This window comes from Desmodus rotundus, chromosome 10 (genome assembly GCF_022682495.2).
Source record: "Desmodus rotundus isolate HL8 chromosome 10, HLdesRot8A.1, whole genome shotgun sequence".
Classification (NCBI taxonomy): domain Eukaryota; kingdom Metazoa; phylum Chordata; class Mammalia; order Chiroptera; family Phyllostomidae; genus Desmodus; species Desmodus rotundus.
Window position 1 is genome coordinate 67537462 of NC_071396.1, and position 18603 is coordinate 67556064.

The 18603-nt window shown below is 39.7% G+C and overlaps 1 protein-coding gene across 2 annotated transcripts in view; it reads right to left on the reverse strand.

Moving 5' to 3' along the window:
• Positions 1-18603, reverse strand: part of PTPRM (protein tyrosine phosphatase receptor type M) — a 788021-nt gene that overhangs the window by 488552 nt on the left and 280866 nt on the right. For both annotated transcript variants that reach the window (XM_045187759.2, XM_024580360.4), the window contains exon 3: positions 8744-9015. In XM_045187759.2, coding sequence (XP_045043694.1) covers positions 8744-9015 — 272 coding nt within the window. The remainder of the gene's footprint in view (positions 1-8743; positions 9016-18603) is intronic.

Here is an 18603-nt window from a genome sequence, read left to right on the forward strand (position 1 = left end):
GGAAAACACTCAAAAACATTCAAATTCATGGAGACTGAATAGCATGCTATTAAACAATGAATGTATTAATAATGAGATCAAGGAAGAAATCAGAAAGTTTCTGGAAACAAATGAAAATGAACTCACAACAGTCTAAAACCTATGGGACAAAGCGAAGGCAGTCCTGAGGGGAAGTTCACAGTGATACAGCCTGCCTAAAAAAGATAGAAACATTTCAAATAAACAACCTAACCCTACATGTACAAGAACTGGAGAAACAACAACAAACAAAGCCCAGAGTGAGTAGACATAAGGAAATAATCAAGATCAGAGCAGAATTAAGACATAGGGACTAAAAAAACCATTCAAAAGATCAAAAAATCAAAAAATTCTCTGAAAAGATAAACAAAACTGTTAAGCCTTTAACCAGACTCATCAAGAAAAAAAGAGAGAGGACCCAAGTAAATAAAATCAGAAATGAGAGAGGAGAAATTACAGCTGATACCACAGAAATACAAAGGATTGTAAGAAATTACTATGAACAACTATATGCCAAGAAATTTGAAAACCTGCAGAAAATGGACAAATTCCTAGAAACATATAATCTTTCAAAACTGAATAAAGAAGCAGAAAGCCTGAACAGACTGGTAACAGCTAGTAAAATTGAAACAGTAATCAAAAAACTCCTGGCACACAAAAGCTCTAGACTGGATGGTTGCACAGGAGAATTTTATAAAACATTTTAGAAAGAGCTAACCCCTATCCTTCTCAAACTATTTGAAAAAAATTCAACATGGAGGACTCCAAAACTCTTTTTATGAGGACAGCATCATCCTAATCCCAAAACCAGATAAAGACACACAAAGAAAGAAAACAACAGGCCGATATCATTGATGAACATAAGACAAAATTGTTCAATAAAATGTTCATAGACTATAATCCTCAACAAAATATTGGCAAACCACATCCAGCAATACATTAAAAAGGTCATACACCATGATCAAGTGGGACTCATGCCAGGGATGCAAGGATGGTGCAATATTCCCAAATCAAGAAACATAATACATTACATAAACAAAAAGCAACATAAAAGTCACATGATCATATCAATACATGCAGAAAAAGCATTTGATAAGGTACAACACCCATTTATAAGAAAAACACTCAGCAAAGTGAGAGTAGAGGGAGCATTCCTCAACATAATAGAGGCCATATACAAGAAACCTACAGCCAACATCATACTCAACAGGCAAAAACTAAAAGCTTTCCCACTAAGATCAGGAACAAGTCAAGCGTGTTTGCTTTCACCAATTCTATTCAATATAGAATTGCAAGTTCTAGCCACAGAGATGAGACAAGAAAAAGAAATAGAAGTCACCCAAATTGGAAAGGAGGAAGTAAAGGTGTCACTATTTACAGATGAGATGATAGTACATATAGAAAACCATATAGACTCCACCAAAAAACTATTCAACCTAATAAGTAAATTTGGCAAAACAGCGGGGTACAAAGTCAATATTCAGAAATTGAAGGCATTTTTGTGCACTTGGAATGGAATATCGGGAACAGAAATCAGGTAAAAATCCCATTTGCTATAGCAACAAGAAAAATAAAGTACCTAGGAATAAACCTAACCAAGAAGGTAAAAGAGCTGTGCTCAGAAAACTACACAACACTGAAGAAAGAAATTAAGGAAGACAAACAAATGGAAGGGTGTACTGTGTTTATGGATTGGAAGAACTAATATCATCAAAATGTACATACTACCCAAAGCAATTTATAGATTCGATGCAATCCCTATTACAATATCAATGACATTCCACAGATATAGAATAAACATTTAAAAAATTTATATGGAACCATGAATGACCCCAAATACCCTCAACAATTTTGAGAAAGAAGAAGAAAGTAGGAGGAAGACATACAGAGGGCCCAGAGACATATGAAAAGATGCTCAGCATCACTAGCCATCAGAGAGATGCAAATTAAAACCACAATGAGGTACCATCTTACACCAGTCAGAGTGACCAACATAAACAAATCCACAAACAAATGTTGGAGAGGATGAGGAGAAAAGGGAACCCTAGTGCACTGTTGGTGGGAATGCAGACTGGTGAGGCCACTGTGGAAAACAGTATGGACTTTCCTCAGAAAACTAAAAATGGAACTGCCCTTTGACCCAGCAATTCCACTGCTGGGATTATACCCTAAGAACCCTGAAACACCAAAGCAAAAGAACCTATGCACCCCAATGTACATAGCAGCGCAATTTACAATAGCCAAGTACTGGAAGCAACCTAAGTGTCCATCAGCAAATGAGTGGATCCAAAAACTGTGGTACATTTACACAATGGAATTCTATGCAGCAGAGAGAAAGAAGGAGCTTATAGTCTTTGCAACAGCATGGATGGACCTGGAGAGCATTATGCTAAGGGAAATAAGCCAGGCGGTGAGGGACAAATACCATATGATCTCACCTTTAACTGGAACGTAATCAACAAAAGAAAAAAACAAATAAAATATAACCAGAGACATTGAAGTTAAGAACAATCTAACAATAGCCAGAGGGGAGTGGGGAGGGGACAGTGGGGAGAGGGGATTACAGGAACTACCATAAAGGACACATGGACAAAATCAAGGGGGAGGGTGGAGGTGGGGGAGGGAGGTGGGTTCGGCGGGGGTCGGGTGGAGGGATGGGAAGAAAAGGCATACAACTGTAATTGAATAACAATAAAAATTTTAAAACATTTCCTAATAAAATTGTTACTGTGGGAAAAAAAAAAAGAACAAAGTAGGGGGGATTCCAATATTGACATGAAACTATATTACAAAGCCATGGTGATCAAAACAGTCTGGTACTGGCATAAGAATAGACACATAGATTAATGGAACAGAATACAGAGCCCAGAAATAAACCTATTTCTCTATGGTCAATTAATATTCAACAAAGGAGGAAGGAGCATAAAATAGAATAAAAATAGCCTCTTCAACAAATGGTGTTGGGAGATCCAGACAGCTACATGTAAAAAAGTGAAACTCGACCACCAACTTACACTATACACAAAAATAAACTCAAGATGGATAAAAAGACTTAAATATAAGTCATGACAACATAAAAATCCTAGAGGACAACACAGGCAGTAAAATCTCAGATATTCAATTCAGCAATAATTTTACCAATATATCTCCAAAAACAAGTGATATAAAGGAAAGAATAAAGAAATGGGACTTCATCAAATTAAAAGCTTCCACACAGCTAAAGAAAACACTAGTAAGGTGAAAAGGGAACCAACCGTATGGGAAACATATTTGCGAATGATAGCTCAGACAAAGGTTTGATCTCCAAAATACATAAAGAACTTACACAACTCCACTCCAGGAAGACAAGTAACCCAATTAAAAATGGGCAAAGGACCTGAACAGACACTTCAAGGAGGACATACATAGGGCCCAGAGACATATGAAAAGTTGCTCAGCATCACTAGCCATCAGAGAGATGCATATTAAAACCACAATGAGATACCACTTCACACCGATCAGAATGGCCAACATTAACAAATCAACAAACAGCAAGTGCTGGTGAGGTTGTGGAGAAAAGGCACCCCTAGTGCACTGATGGTGGGAATGCAGACTGGTACAGCCACCATGGAAAACAGTATAGAATTTCCTCAAAGAAGTAAAAATGGAACTGCCTTTTGACACAGTAATTCCACTGCTGCGATTATACCCTAAGAATCCTGAAACACCAATTCAAAAAAACCTATGTATCCCAATATTCAAATCTGCATTATTTACAATAGCCAAGTGCTGGAAACAACCTAAGTGTCCATCAGTAAATGAGTGCATCAATAAACTGTAGTACTTTTACACAATGGAGTACTATGCAGCAGAAGGAAAGAAAGAACTCCTACCCTTTGTGACAGCATGGATGGAACCGGAGAGTATTATGCTAAATGAAATAAGCCAGGCGGTAAAAGACAAATACCATATGATCTTACCTATAAGTGGAACCTAATCAACAAAACAAACAAGTTAGCAAAATATAACCAGAGACATTGAAATAAAGAGCAAACTGACAATAACCAGAGGGGAGAGGGATAGCCAGGGAAAGAAGGGGAAGGGTCAAGTCAAGGAACGTGTATAAAGGACCCATGGATAAAGACAAGGGGGGGAGTACTGAATGTGGGAGGTAGAGGGTGAGTAGGGCAGGGGAGAGTAATAGGGGAAAAATGGGGATAACTGTAAGGAAAAACAATAAAAAAGAGATCAATAAAAAAGATTTCATTGAAAATGACAATGGTTTGCTATACAGTACTACTTTATTTTAATATAGTTGATAATTCCTTTTGAAAGGCTAATCTAAGACTTTATAAATTAAATCATTCCTTTAATTTTGGTGGTCTGAGTTAGGTGTATGAAAGGCTGCTATGGACTGCATGTGGTAACCACCTCCCCAAATTTATATGTTAAAACCATAAACCCCAATGTGATGGTATTTTGAGATGGAGCCTTAGGAAGTAATTAAGTTTATAAGAGGTCATGAACATGGAGCCCTCCTAATGAGATTAGTGTAGTATAATAAGAGAAAAAGAGACCAGGGCACACTCTCTCTTTCCACATGTGGAGGAAAGACCATATGAGCACACATATGGTCTGAAGATGAGGAAGCAGCCACCTGTAAGTCAGAAAGAGGGCCCTCACCAAAAAGAAAGAGGAGCAAATCAGGGCACAGGCGAGCAGGACATACCCTCTGATATCGTCTAGAATTGTGTCCTACTGGCCTCTACCCAGCACAGCCTAAGAAAGAGTTTATTACAAGTTCCAGTGGGCTAGTGGTAGGGAATGTCACAGTACTATGCCTTATCTACTTTTGGAAAGTTTCCTCCAAAAGAAGTTACTAAAAACATTCAGCTGCTTAGCCTAGTCTACCATACAAAAGCCCTTTAAAGCCTAGCCTCACCAAACCCACCTCCCCTGCTTCCATTTTAATCTATCAAAGACGAAACTTTACCCCAGGGGCCGTATTTTTGAATTATACTACAGACATATAAAAATAAGGTTATTCATTAAATAGCATATTTTCCTCTGGGAGAAAAAATAGTTTTTACTCTTTTTTATTTTATAAGTAAAAACAAGACATGTACATTGGGGAAATTTTAGAATATGGCAGATGAAAGAAAGAAAAAAAATCAGATCATTAGCTGGGGAGATACCATTTTTACACTTGATCTTAGCCAAAAGGCCGAGAAGTGATGGGAGATACCATTTTTAAATATATTTATTTCAGCATATACTGTAGAATATGTATACTTAATTTAAAGAATGGGATTTAACATATGGCTTTATACAGATTTTTTTCACTTAACAACATAAGCTTAAATTCATCATTAAATGGTTCTCCACAACATTATTCTTAATAGTTGCAAAATAAATTTCTTTATTGAGGTAGCAATATATTAACTAATCATCTACTGTTAGAAATAATACTCTTTCTAATTTTTCAATTATTATAAATAAACTGCCATGAATATCCTTGCAGTTAATTATTTGCAACCACTCTTCATTGTTTCCACAGGATGAATTCCTAACAACAGATTACTAAACTTAGACATGTCTAAAATTTAACACCTTTAAAATATATTGCCAAAGTATACTCTATTAAATAAAGATTTATAACAATTCACATGAGAATTACAGCTTTCACTACCCCTTCATTTCCACTTAAGAAACATTTATCACTCATTAGAGACTTTCATCCAATATGTAGGTGCAGGTAGACACACTGTGCCTCCTCGTACAACCAAAAGAAGGACAACAACAATTTAAAAACAAAAAACAACCAGAACTGACATAAAATAGAACTGCATGGAAGTCCGCAACAACCAAGGAGATAAAGAAGAAACATTCATCCAGACCAGTAGGAGGGACAGAGACAGGCAGCTGGGACAGACAACACTCGCGGCAAGACGGCGGCTGGAGGACCCAGCGAGGTGGTAGGATTGTGGAGCAGGGTGGGCAAGGCCGTGGCTGGCCAGTGAGGCAGCAGCTGGTGGACCAGGTGACAGACCCACAACCCAGGGCTCCAGCACCCTCAAACCACTGGTTGAAAACACCTGTGGGGGTTGAGGCGGCAGCAGGAGAAGCTCCCAGCCTCACAGGAGAGTTTGTTGGAGAGACCCACAGGGGCCTAGAATGTGCACAAGCCCACCCACTTGGTGGGAAGCAGCACCAGAAGGGCACAATTTGATTGTGGGTAGTGGAGAGAGTGACTGAACTCTGGCAGAGAGTGGAGTAAGCACTATTGCTTCCTCTCGGCCCCTCCCCCACATACAGCCTCACAGCACAGCGACCAGCATCACCCTGGTGAACACCTAAGGCTCCTCCCCTTTACACAACTGGTGCACCAAGACAAAAAAAAAGGCCCAAGTGAAAGAACAGAGAACAGATCAAAGCTCCAGAAAAAATACAACTAAGCAAAGAAGAGATAGCCAACCTAGCAGATGCACAGTTCAAAACACTGGTAATCTGGATGCTCACAGAATTGGTTGAATTTGGTCACAAATTAGATGAAAAAATGAAGGCTATGCTAAGAGAAACAAAGGAAAATGTACAGGGAACCAATAGTGATGGGAAGAAAACTGGGACTCAAATCAACGGTGTGGACCAGAAAGAAGAAAGAAACATCCAACCAGAAAAGAATGAAGAAACAAGAATTGAAAAAAATGAGGAAAGGCTTAGGAACCTCCAGGACATCTTGAAACATTACAACATCCAAATTATAGGGGTGCCAGGAGAAGAGGAAGAACAAAATTTGAAAACTTATTTGAACAAATGATGAAGGAGAACTTCCCTAATCTGGCAAAGGAAATAGACTTCTGGGAAGTCCAGGAAGCTCAGAGAGTCCCAAAGAAGCTGGACCCAAGGAGGAACACACCAAGGCACATCATCATTACATTATCCAAGACTAAAAATAAGGAGAGAATCTTAGAAGCAGCAAGAGAAAAGGAGAGAGTTTCCTACAAAGGAGTTCCCATAACATTGTCAGATGATTTCTCAAAAGAGACCTTACAGGCAAGAAGGGGATGGAAAGAAGTATTCCACATCATGAAAGGCAAGGACCTACATCCAAGATTGCTCTATCAAACAAAGCTATCATTTAGAATGGAAGGGCAGATAAAGTGCTTCTCAGATAAGGTCAAGTTAAAGGAGTTCATCATCACCAAGCCCTTATTATATGAAATGTTAACGGGATTCATTGAAGAAAAAGAAGATAAAAAATATGAACAGTAAAATGACAGCAAACTCACAGTTATTAACAACCACACCTAAAACAAAAACAAAAGCAAACTAAACAAACAACTAGAACAGGAAAAGAATCACAGAAATGGAGATCACATGGAGGGTTATCAACAGGGGAGTGGGAGGGGGAGAGAGGGGGGAAAGGTACATAGAGTAAGTAGCATAAATGGTAGGTAGAAAATAGACAGGGGGAGGGTAAGAATAGTATAGGAAATGTAGAAGCCAAGGAACTTATAAGTATGACCCATGGACATGAACTATAGGGGGGAATGTGGGTGGGAGGGGGTGTGCAAGATGGAGGGGAGTGAAGGGGGGGAAATGGGACAATTGTAATAGCATAATCAATAAATTATATTTAAAAAAAGAAACATTTAACACTCATTATATACCAGCCGTTGTATAGGTATGAGGGTACAAAAATAAATAAAGCAAGGAATTTACAGCCCATATACTCCCATTGATGCTTCTTCCTAATAAACATCAAACCTGTAGACTGGATTCCTGGGTGCCATTCACACCTTCAGGGGGCAAGCAGTCCTGAAGAAGACCCACTTTTCCCTCCTGAGTCTAGCTGAGCACGTCAATTAAACACAAGAGGTAGATGACCTTGGTTCGAAACATGTTCCATTTGGCTCCTGAGTGAGCCAAAGGAATTAAGAGAAAGCAAACTATCACAATCCTCTTAATGCATCCTTTTAGCTACAAATTGAGTTGTTTTTAAAAATAAAGTTATTTTTAAAGGTGCTGTAGACAAAAGGAGAAAGAGCACCAAATGCCATTGTCACTAATTTCCCACTTTGCCCCAAGTCAGGATGCTTTTGCATTACAGAAACTCTGCAACAACCAGGATGTGACAGGAAGATTTCTTTTGCACCACTTCTTAATTCTCTTGGACCTTCTCCTTTGTTACTTTAAATGAGGACTCAGAGTGGGCAGTGTGGGCAGTGTGGGTCTCAAGAGAACATTCCCAATGACAGCAGCAAGGACAGCAGCCCTTGCATGGCGAGGACTTGGGCTACACAGGGTATCTCTTCCCATTGCTTGTGCAGTGGGAGCTGACTCCACTTCTCAATGACTCATCTACTCCTGAGATCCACTGATGGAAGAAGGGGCTTTTTCTTTTAGAATGGAGTGCCAGGACTCCCTGGGTGAGACTTGTGCTTACTTAATATAGAAAGTAAAATACCCTTGCAGATAGCACTTCCTGCCCCACAGCAAGGTTACTGCTTTCTTTTTTCTAATAACAACATACACATAAACACGTTTGAATTGTGTCTTTTACTCCTTTCTAAGGGTAAAATTACAAACAAAGCCTAAAAACACTTGCTTTCAAATAGCCTAAACATTCCTTACATTGGTATAAAAAATACCAACACTTCTTACACATTCTGTTTATGCAATAGGAAACTAGATCTTTAGAAGTTAGAGGGTGCATCACAACATGAAATGAAAACAAAGAGCATACCTGATAGAAGTTAGGCCAAAAAGTACTAATGGCCAGTTCTGCCCTGTTCCATGTACGTGTTGGGTCTCCAGATACATTCCAGATAGGATTCCCCAAAGGCCCGTTATTGACCTTCACGTAGACATTGAGTAACCCAGGAGCAGAATTACTCTTGCTGGACACAAAATAGTGAAAATCGATGCAGTGAGTATCATTTTCTTTAAGTTGAGGTAGGAGGAGTTGGGCTCTCTGCCCCTCAGGTCTCCCGGATGTGTTCACCAACATGAAAGAACCTGTGAAAAGAAGAAGAAGAGTCACTGTCTGAAACAAGCTTTCTGGTCACTTCTGAAAAGGCACCGTCATTATATGGGTTGACCTTGAAATTCCACAGATACTTAGGCTTTGAAAATCCCATCGCTTTCATACACTTGCACCCCAAAATATTCTCAAGATCAGTGAATGGGAAATTCCTTTGGTGTTACTGCGATTGTTCTCCTAAGTAACAGAAATATGCAAAATTGGCAGGCAAGCACTGAACACTCTGGTAGTCACTAGCCAAAGGTGGCTATTTAAATTAAAATTAATTAAAATTCCGTAACATTAAAAGTTTAGTTCCTCAGTCACACTGACCACATTTCAAGTCTTCAATAGCCGCATGTGGCCAGTTGTCCCATACTGGGCAGCAGAACTATTGAACCTTTCCATTATCTCAAAAAGTTCTACTGAAGAGCACTGTGTTATAATGGTACCGCCATTTGGCAATCAGATCCACTTTCAGATTTTCACATGACCTAGAGAAAGATAACAGATTGGTCTGATAAGGGGAATCTCAGAAAGCTTTATTAGCCCTATGATGTTCCTCATCGTCGATGTAATAGAACTCTTGCAGTTCAGCCCAATCACTCCTCCCCCATTGCTATGACAGCTGACTTCTTGATAGTGGGAGTGTTCTCCCGACGGGGCACACTGAGGAAGCTTTGCTCCAACTGCGGGATGGTCATTTTCAAAAGCGTCCAGGAGCTTTTTTCCTGTCTTTACGTCCATGCCACTAACCCACCCATGGAAATGTTCCCACGTGGAGTCAAGCTTAGCAGATACTCTAACATTAACTGTGCCTCCTGGGTCATCCCCAAGTTTAAGATCCACAGAAATGGCAACTAAAATAACTATATGAATTTTATATATCATGTAAAGAAAGATAAAATCAAAATGTTCCAAAATGAAAGGGAAAATATGTCATTATAAGTCCTCTTTAGCAGAGGGAAAAACGTACTGACTCTCTTGAGGGAAACAGCTAAACTTGGAGTAAAAATATGACAAGTAATATACTACTCAGGTTAAGCTAATGATTTCTAGTAGGTGAGGAGACTATTACCCTTGACTATTCCTTTTAAAACTCTCCTCTTGTGAACCGTAATTTTCAAGGAGCTATATGTATGTACATTTGTATGTGTATGTGTGTGTGTATACACACATATTTATATTTAGTTTACATCAAGCACATGTATAAACATACATACATAATACTAGAAAAAGTGTGGAATTTTTATCCTGCCTACAAGCTGTGATTTCCTAAACAGCAAAATGAGAAGACTACCTTTCCCAGAGGGTTATCAGGACCAAGTAAGAAAACAAATGTAGATAATTTCTTTATAAATTAATAGGCTATTATAAAGGAAGCAGTATTAGAAAATGTTTGCTTATGGCTGTTCTCCTCACAGTGTCCCTACATGAGGTGAGCTAGTGTTAGCACCATTTAAGATAAATAGGAATTGTCTCACAGAGCGATTAGGAAGCAGCTTATCCAGACTTTAGGATGAGTTAGTGGCAAAACCAGAACTTGGAGCCTTGGAGTTTCAGCCCGTTTCTCATCCTGCCACACTCCAACCACCCCGCGCTTCTCTGTGTGCGGTTTGAGCATATATGAAAACAACCCCCTTCACAACAGTACAGGGAAAGTACGGCAGCTATTTGAAAATGGAGCGATTTTTCAAGAGATGAATGTTATGCACCTGTAAATATGAAAGCCAAGCCAGAAGGGAAGGGTTATCTGTGGAACATACATTCCAGTAATAAGGAAAAACTGAAATGTGATTTAAGAAAGAGTTGGGAACAGAGAAATGGAACAAGTGGCAAGAGAATGCCATTGAAATGATTTGGGTTAGCTGTATACTACAAAATGTGGGGAAAAAAAAAAAAGCTTCAAAATTACACAGGGTTGACCAACTCCATAAGAAATCTAAAGCAGGCTTTTGGTGTTTATAACATTAGTTAAAATTGTACTCTACTGCTCTTAGTAAAACATAAGCAGTTTCCCCCCCATATATAATCATTTGGGACTATTACCTGCAATATAGCTACCGTGTATACTGAGGCATGACACGGCCTTGAGGCCAACTCTGAATCCCCGAGACCTGAATTCATGTATGTGAAGGATGGCAAAAGTCTGTGTTTCCCGAGTCCTGTGAAGTCTAGTTTGGATGCTTGGGTGAAGCTGAAACACATGAGTCCCTTTTCACAGGCTGGTATAAACTTGGTAACTTCCCACCACACTCTTCAGGAAATGATCAAAATTCCATAAAATACTGTTTATCTATCCTCTAATACTTCAATGCTCCATCCCAGCACAAAATGCTCTGTCAGCTTTCTGAGCTGTTAAAAATATATGGAATTCTTTTTTAAAAAAAGATTTTATTTATTTATTTTTAGAGAGGGGTAAAAGAAGGAGAAAGAGAGGTACAGAAACATCAGTGTGTGGTTGCCTCTTGTGTGACCCCAACTGAGGACCTGGCCCGCAACCCAGCCATGTGCCCTGACTGGGAATTGAACCAGCGACCCCTTGCTTCACAAGCCAGCAGCACTCAATCCACTGAACCAGGTGGGGCAAAATATACAGAATTATTTATGTTGAGGTCAAAGAGACATTCTAAGTTACATATGTAAATGATTCTAATTTTTATACTCCATTTTCCTTTTTTCCCCCTTCTTGAGGCAGAATTCGGTCTGTTTTGTTGCATGGCATGCTTCTGTAATACTGATCAGCTCAAACAGGATTAGCAAAACGGGGAGTGACATCCAGATAACACAGTAGTCTCTTTGGCTCATGTGTGATTTTATTTTTTTGGACATTAAAGTTTTAGAATGATGGGGCGACTTTTTTTCTTAAACAAAAGGCTACATGATAGCTATTAAACAAAGCTCAAGATCCTGCAGATGTGTCTTTGCTTAGTCTAAGAAGTGGCAAGAAGTTGTTCCGTGTTTTCAGAGCCGTTCCTCTTTCTCCCTTCTTAAGCTGTCTGGGACACTGCAGGAACAGATAAAGGAACTATGGAGCTTCTGCCCTAGTCCTGAGTGGAAAAGGAAAGAACATGCACTGAGGAAGACAAGCCCCAGATCATGTTTTTAAGTTGGCAGAGAAAGTGGTCTCCATTAGAAGGGAATGACGTTGAGGACCAGCTAGTGAGGAACAGGAGGCGGGAGCCCTGGGGTACAGGGCTAAGATGGATTCACAGGGATTGTAAATGCCAAGTGGGAGTTACGGCGTCAGTGTTTTGATTTGAGTAGGGTTGTCACTGTTTTTATTGGTTCTCTGGCTACAGAAGTGCTTAGACTGTGAGTGGTCTGCCTCAACCCCATTTTTCAAACAAGATCTATCATTGTGTGTGATTTTGTGAAATTAGTCAAAGATGTTCCAATTACACATGTGTAGTATTGGTGGAAATGTCTGCTCTATGTACACTGTCTTCCTCTTTCACTTGTTCTGGCCCTCCGAAAGCAATCCATCTGGGCTGCCTCCACAGTCACAGGCAAGTTATCCTTCTTCCCACTGTCCAGAAACCAACTGAGCATCATTCTGATGTCCACACACACAATGTTTTAGAGGAAAAGTCTCTCTTCACTGTAAACCTGTTCCTTGGGATGTTCCCCTGAGAGGTCCCCCTTTTTTATTCCTCCGAAGTCTCCCAACTGGTATTTCTATGCAGTTCCCACAATCAATGCTTATAAAGGTACCTGGACAATGCCCACCATGCAGCATAAGCTCAAATACCATTTGTGACTATCATTATGATTATTTTGTTTCCTCATATCTCCTAAGTGCACGACTTCTCTAAATTTTCTGCAATTCCTCAGCAGTTAGCTCTATAGATGGCCATCTATCCACTTCCCAACCTTCCTGATCCTATCCCATTTCACCCAAGTGATAATTTTTAAGTTCCCTTTCTCGATAAGAGAGACCACTAGTATTAAAGTATTACAAAACTGAATGAAATGAGTATTGATCTCAATCTCATCCCTACATTTAAGCTTTGGGAAGGGAAGCTTTATTTCTGCGTGACCACGAGAATTTACTTCATAGTTTTAAAGTATGGGAGGTAACATTTCAGCCAACATTTTCTGATGTCAGTGAACATTCTCTTGTACTGAGTTTACAGAAGAAAGTGTGAACGTTTATGGTTAGCATAGTCTAGCAACCCAGAATCCTCGGGAAAATTCATAGTTGTACATACAGAATAGGAGGTGGGAGGGAAGCGATGTCTTTTAATTATTTGAATTTATCACCTATTTGCTATGAAAGTAAAGTCAACTCACCAGCTGGATGTTTTAAAAATTCAAAACATTCATATTCTATATTAGACAGCCTGTTTTTTTAAAATATCCCTATATGGCTGAATGTTTAATTTTCACCTTCTACTTCAATGTTTTGACTGTGAAGAAATGAATTCTCAAAGAGTAATTGGATCTCCCTTGGTAAGTATTTCCTTACCTCAACTTCCCGCCCCCTACAAAGAACATTCCAACTGGGCAAAGAAATAAAAAAAATCAGAATTCAAATTACCACAGGAATTCTGTTTGTGTTTAGATAACAATTCTCTTAAATCACTAGTATGGAAGAAGAGAAGATAACATCGCTGGCAAATGAGAAAGGTGCACGTAATGGAGTTGGCTTCCAAAAGGGCAGTCTTTCCATGAAAACTGGGAAGGTTGTTAAGAATAATTATTTTCATCTTTTTGAAAAGGAAAACTCTGCTATGACAGCATGCAATATTCGCATTCTTCAATCTTTGGGTGAATTAAATTCAGCTTAATCATGTCTATTGGCAAGTGCTTTTGATTAGACTACTTCTGTCACTGTTTGCAACAGCAGCAACCACTACACATAGTTATTCCCTTCTACCCCATCACTGATGTTCGCATTGGTGTGGTAGAGGCTCCAGCTTTTTAAAGGCTGAGGAAACCGTACGAATTCTCTTCTTACACTGGAGAAACTTTGTGCAAACAACAACAGCAAAGGGAGTGTTTGCCATCCTCCAGCAGGAAGAGAGAATTATGTGTGTTGTTAAATACTTTGGCTGACAGAGAAGAAGCATTTTATGAACTTTAAGGTCATTATAAAACTCACCGTTTAAGCCTCTTAGTTTTGATAAAAGCACACAGATCATTTCACTCCCTTTGGCTGTTTCATCTTCATCTTTCCCTCTATAACCTTCACATTTATGAACTCAAGATCCAAAAGCCACACACAAAGTTTGCAAGTTACATCTTTGTCAGCAGATATCCTGACTCTAGTTTACATGTTCATCTGTGCTTCTTCTAACCCAGCAAAACACACCGCTCATATCTAGAGTAGTGCTTCTCAAACAATCTATGATGAAGGAGCAGTTTTTAAAATTTCTGATGCATCTCAGACCAAGCTTATATAAAGCACAATAAACACAGTTTTTTAGAAAAAGGAAATAAAAAACATGCAAAATGCAAGCACAAATTTGTTACTAGATTAAATAAACATAAAACTACTCTGTCAAATTCCTCTAAAAATTTCTAAAGAGTTGCTCTCAATTTCTGTACTGGTCATGGACCACTTCTCATCTGCACACCACACTGAGTGGCACAGTCTTAAAGTTACAGGGGTATGGCATTCTTGGCACTCAAAAACATACTTTTTTCTTAGCAGTGTAAGAGAAACACTCGACAGGTTAATTGAAAGAAAGAAATGGGGGGGGGGGGAGAACTCTCCATTTCTTAACCAAATGCTAATGGCTATAAAGCCAAGCCCTTTGGCTGTGATAGAAAGTGGTAGAGGAAAAGGAAGATGAAGTGTAGGAGGCAAGTGGACAAAGAGAGAAGAGGCAAACTCGATCATGACGAGTGAGTGCAATGATAGCACTGAGACTCTGAGTTCAGCAAAGAACTGGCTTCCAGGCAAGGAGAAAAGGAAGAGAGCTCAGTGGGTCAGGGCACGCGGAATCACAGCATAGCTTGGCTGTTTTTAAGGGGAAGGGAAAACGTAGGAAAGTAAACTGTGTCACCCAGGGGCTAGGCCAGGTGCTCCATATACTCCATCTCATTAAGTCTCCCAAACAAGAATGACCTGAAGAAACACAGAGAAAAATTGACTCGCCAAAGGGTCCCGATGACAGTATCTGATAGAGCAAAGGGGGTTTGAATTTTTTACATTTAAGCTCCAAACGCAATTCTCTAAAACCAGTATTTTTCAAGTATTTTGTCCATATAATACCAAATATATTGTATCGTGCAAGTCAGTATATATGTATGATGTTATATGTGCACACATAACACTCACATACACACATATGCAGACATGAACTTTCATGAAAGAAATGTGTTACTGTACTTCTTACCACGTGCACCTGTGTGACAGTCACATTTCCTATTCTACCCTACTTCATTCTGCAACGTTAATAAGTAAATGAATGCTGGGTGCAACCCCCAATTTGACTCCACATCCCACGAGTGCTTTAAGGCCATACTGCAACTCCTCCCCAATAACCCAAACCAGCGAGATCTAAAGTGTGCTCTGCCTTCTTAGTAAGAAAGCTTTTCATTTTTAATCTGTAATTTCAAACTGATCTCATCCCTCAAACAACATGATACCAGGTTTCAACCCTCCTCCTGCTTCCTCAGGCAGTAGTAACAATGGTCCTAAAAATATGTATTTTCTGATGTGAGACCTCATGGAACAGGGAAGATGAAACCTGTGGAGAAATAAATGAACTCAGGCACCAAAGCTCAAAGGGAACAAAGCCTCTGCAGGGAGGTGCCACTCTCACTTTAAAAATACTTATTAGCACCCATTTCAGCCTGAACAAACAGCTGTCTCCATGGCCACATTTATGTCTGCGGACCAGATGTCATACATCCTTCCTAAGCTAATGCCTCTTCTGTGTCCCTTTCGAAAATGTCACCCTAGTACAAACAATGCTTATTTTGCAATCACTAGAGAAAAAACTCTAATAAAAATTTTGTCTCTTCACCTAAATGTCTTATGTCCCTTTCTATTTTGCCCTATGGCTTCTTGTCTTTCTTGTGCATTCTCAAGGATTACTGGGCAAGGCCATTTGTTAGCTGCGCTAATTTCTGCCTTGCTCCTACTATGCTCATGAAAATACAGTAGGAGGCCAAAGAATTGACATCATTCTCTACCACTTCACTCCTAAAGAGCCCAACTGGGGCTCTCACTGGGAGAGAGTTGATGGGCTCACCTGAGATAGGACTTTTTACAAGTCATACTAGTCAGTACACGCACTCTGTTCTTCCGGAGGGAATTCTACATCAATCTAAGTGCTGTAAAATTATTAATAAGCACAGTTCGTATACCTGAAATGTTCATAAAATACTTGCTGTAAGACATTCACATTAAATAACTACTGTCAATTTAGTGACTCACAGCATAACTGAATGGGTATTTTCATTATTTATTATTCACAAAAATACTGAGCTGATCAATAGATTCACCCACCTAACTCGTCACTTTTGGCCACGGCAGGGCTCATGTGAGCACCCCCATGTGCTGGGCATTTTGAGAACAAAGTAAAACTTGGACCGATTCCTCCAGCAAGAACCTCACAGACTAGCTGGATTTCACATATTCTGTATTCAGCACAGATAGAAAATATCAGAAAACTAACAAATCAGATCCATTAAATTTAGCAACATTTACATAACTACAACCTGAAGTGTTATAAAATTTGTGATTTTAGAACTGTCAACTAATAACTCTTCAAAGAAGAGTTTTGTGACACAGTTATATGAGAAAGATGAAATGAAGAGACTCACGGAAAACTGAAGAAACCCTGGGGGTTCTATTGGGAAACGTAACGTGCTCTCCTTTCATGGGAAAAATGAGGCTTTAGTGAGAACCGACTATATTCCAGTGACTCATCTCAACAAATAGCTTCAGTGACTTAGCTGAAGAATACTAGGTGTGTGTTTTATAATTTATAAGTGAAGAATAAACAGAGTAAAGCAAACATGCTCTTTTAACTGTCTGATGACACTAATGACTGTATTTTAGGAAATGAGCCACAAGTACAACAATGGAGAGTGACAGAATTTTTAAAACATTCTTAAGAGACTGATTAATTTCCTATGTCAGAATTTTTATTGCTCGGCATCTTTAGAAACTAGTTCGTTTTTGTTCTAAATCTCAGAATGACACAAGTCATCACAACATAAGCTTCCACTTATTTTTTTTCCTAAATTACTGTTGATTTAGAGATGATTTCTTTTTTCACGTATATAACTGGTGATAGTCTACCAGCTAAACTATGTCTTGCTTTGAAAAATTATACAGTTAGTTTCTATATAAAGTATAAACCAAACTTAAACGTTTTAATAGTGTATCATTTAGACATTTTTCAGCTTAGCAAAAACATAACAGTGGTGCTCTGTTATGTTAAGTGAAATAAGCCAGGCGGTGAAAGACAAATACCATATGATCTCACCTATAAGTTGAAACTAATCAACAAAACAAACAAGCCAGCAAAATATAACCAGAGACATTGAAATTAAGAACAAACTGACAGGGAGAACCAAGATGGCGGCGTAGGTAGACACACTGCGCCTCCTCGCACAACCAGAACTGACAGAGAATCGAACAGCAAGGGGGACCAACACCAAGGAAACAGAAAATAATCATTCATCCAGACTGATAAACCGGACGAACGGCGGGCAGAGAAGCAGACCGCTGCGCAACCCAGGGCTCCAGCTCGGGGAAATAAAGCCTCAAACCTCTGATTGAAAGCGCCCCTGGGGGTTGGGGCGGCAGCAGGAGAGACTCCCAGCCTCACAGGAGAGGTCATTGGAGTGACCCACAGGGGCCTAGAGTGTGCACAGGCCCACCCACTCGGGAACCTGCACCAGAGGGGCCCAGTTTGATTGTGGGTATCGGAGTGAAAGACTGAAATCCGGAGGAGGAGAGTGAGGCGGGCGCCATTGCTCCCTCTCGGCCCCTCCCCCACGTACAGCGTCACAGCACAGGGACCAGCATTACCCCACCCTGGTCAACACCTAAGGCTCCGCCCCTTAAAGTAACAGATGCACCAAGACAAAAAAAAAAAATGGCCCAAATGACAGAACACTTCAAAGCTCCAGAAAAAATACAACTAAGCGACGAAGAGATAGCCAACCTATCGGATGCACAGTTCAAAGCACTGGTTATCAATATGCTCACAGACTTGGTTGAATCTATTCGAAAAACAGATGAAAAAATGAAGCCTATGCTAAGAGAAACGAAGGAAAATGTACAGGGAACCAATAGTGATGAGAAGGAAACTGGGACTCAAATCAATGGTGTGGACCAGAAGGAAGAAACAAACATCCAAGCAGAAAAGAATGAAGAAACAAGAACTTGGAAAAATGAGGAGAGGCTTAGGAACCTCCCGGACGCCTTGAAACGTTCCCACATCCGAATTATAGGGGTGCCAGAAGGAGAAGAGGAAGAACAAAAAATTGAAAACTTATTTGAACAAATAATGAAGGAGAACTTCCCTAATCTGGCAAAGGAAATAGACTTCCGGGAAGTCCAGGAAGCTCAGAGAGTCCCAAAGAAGCTGGACCCAAGGAGGAACACACCAAGGCAC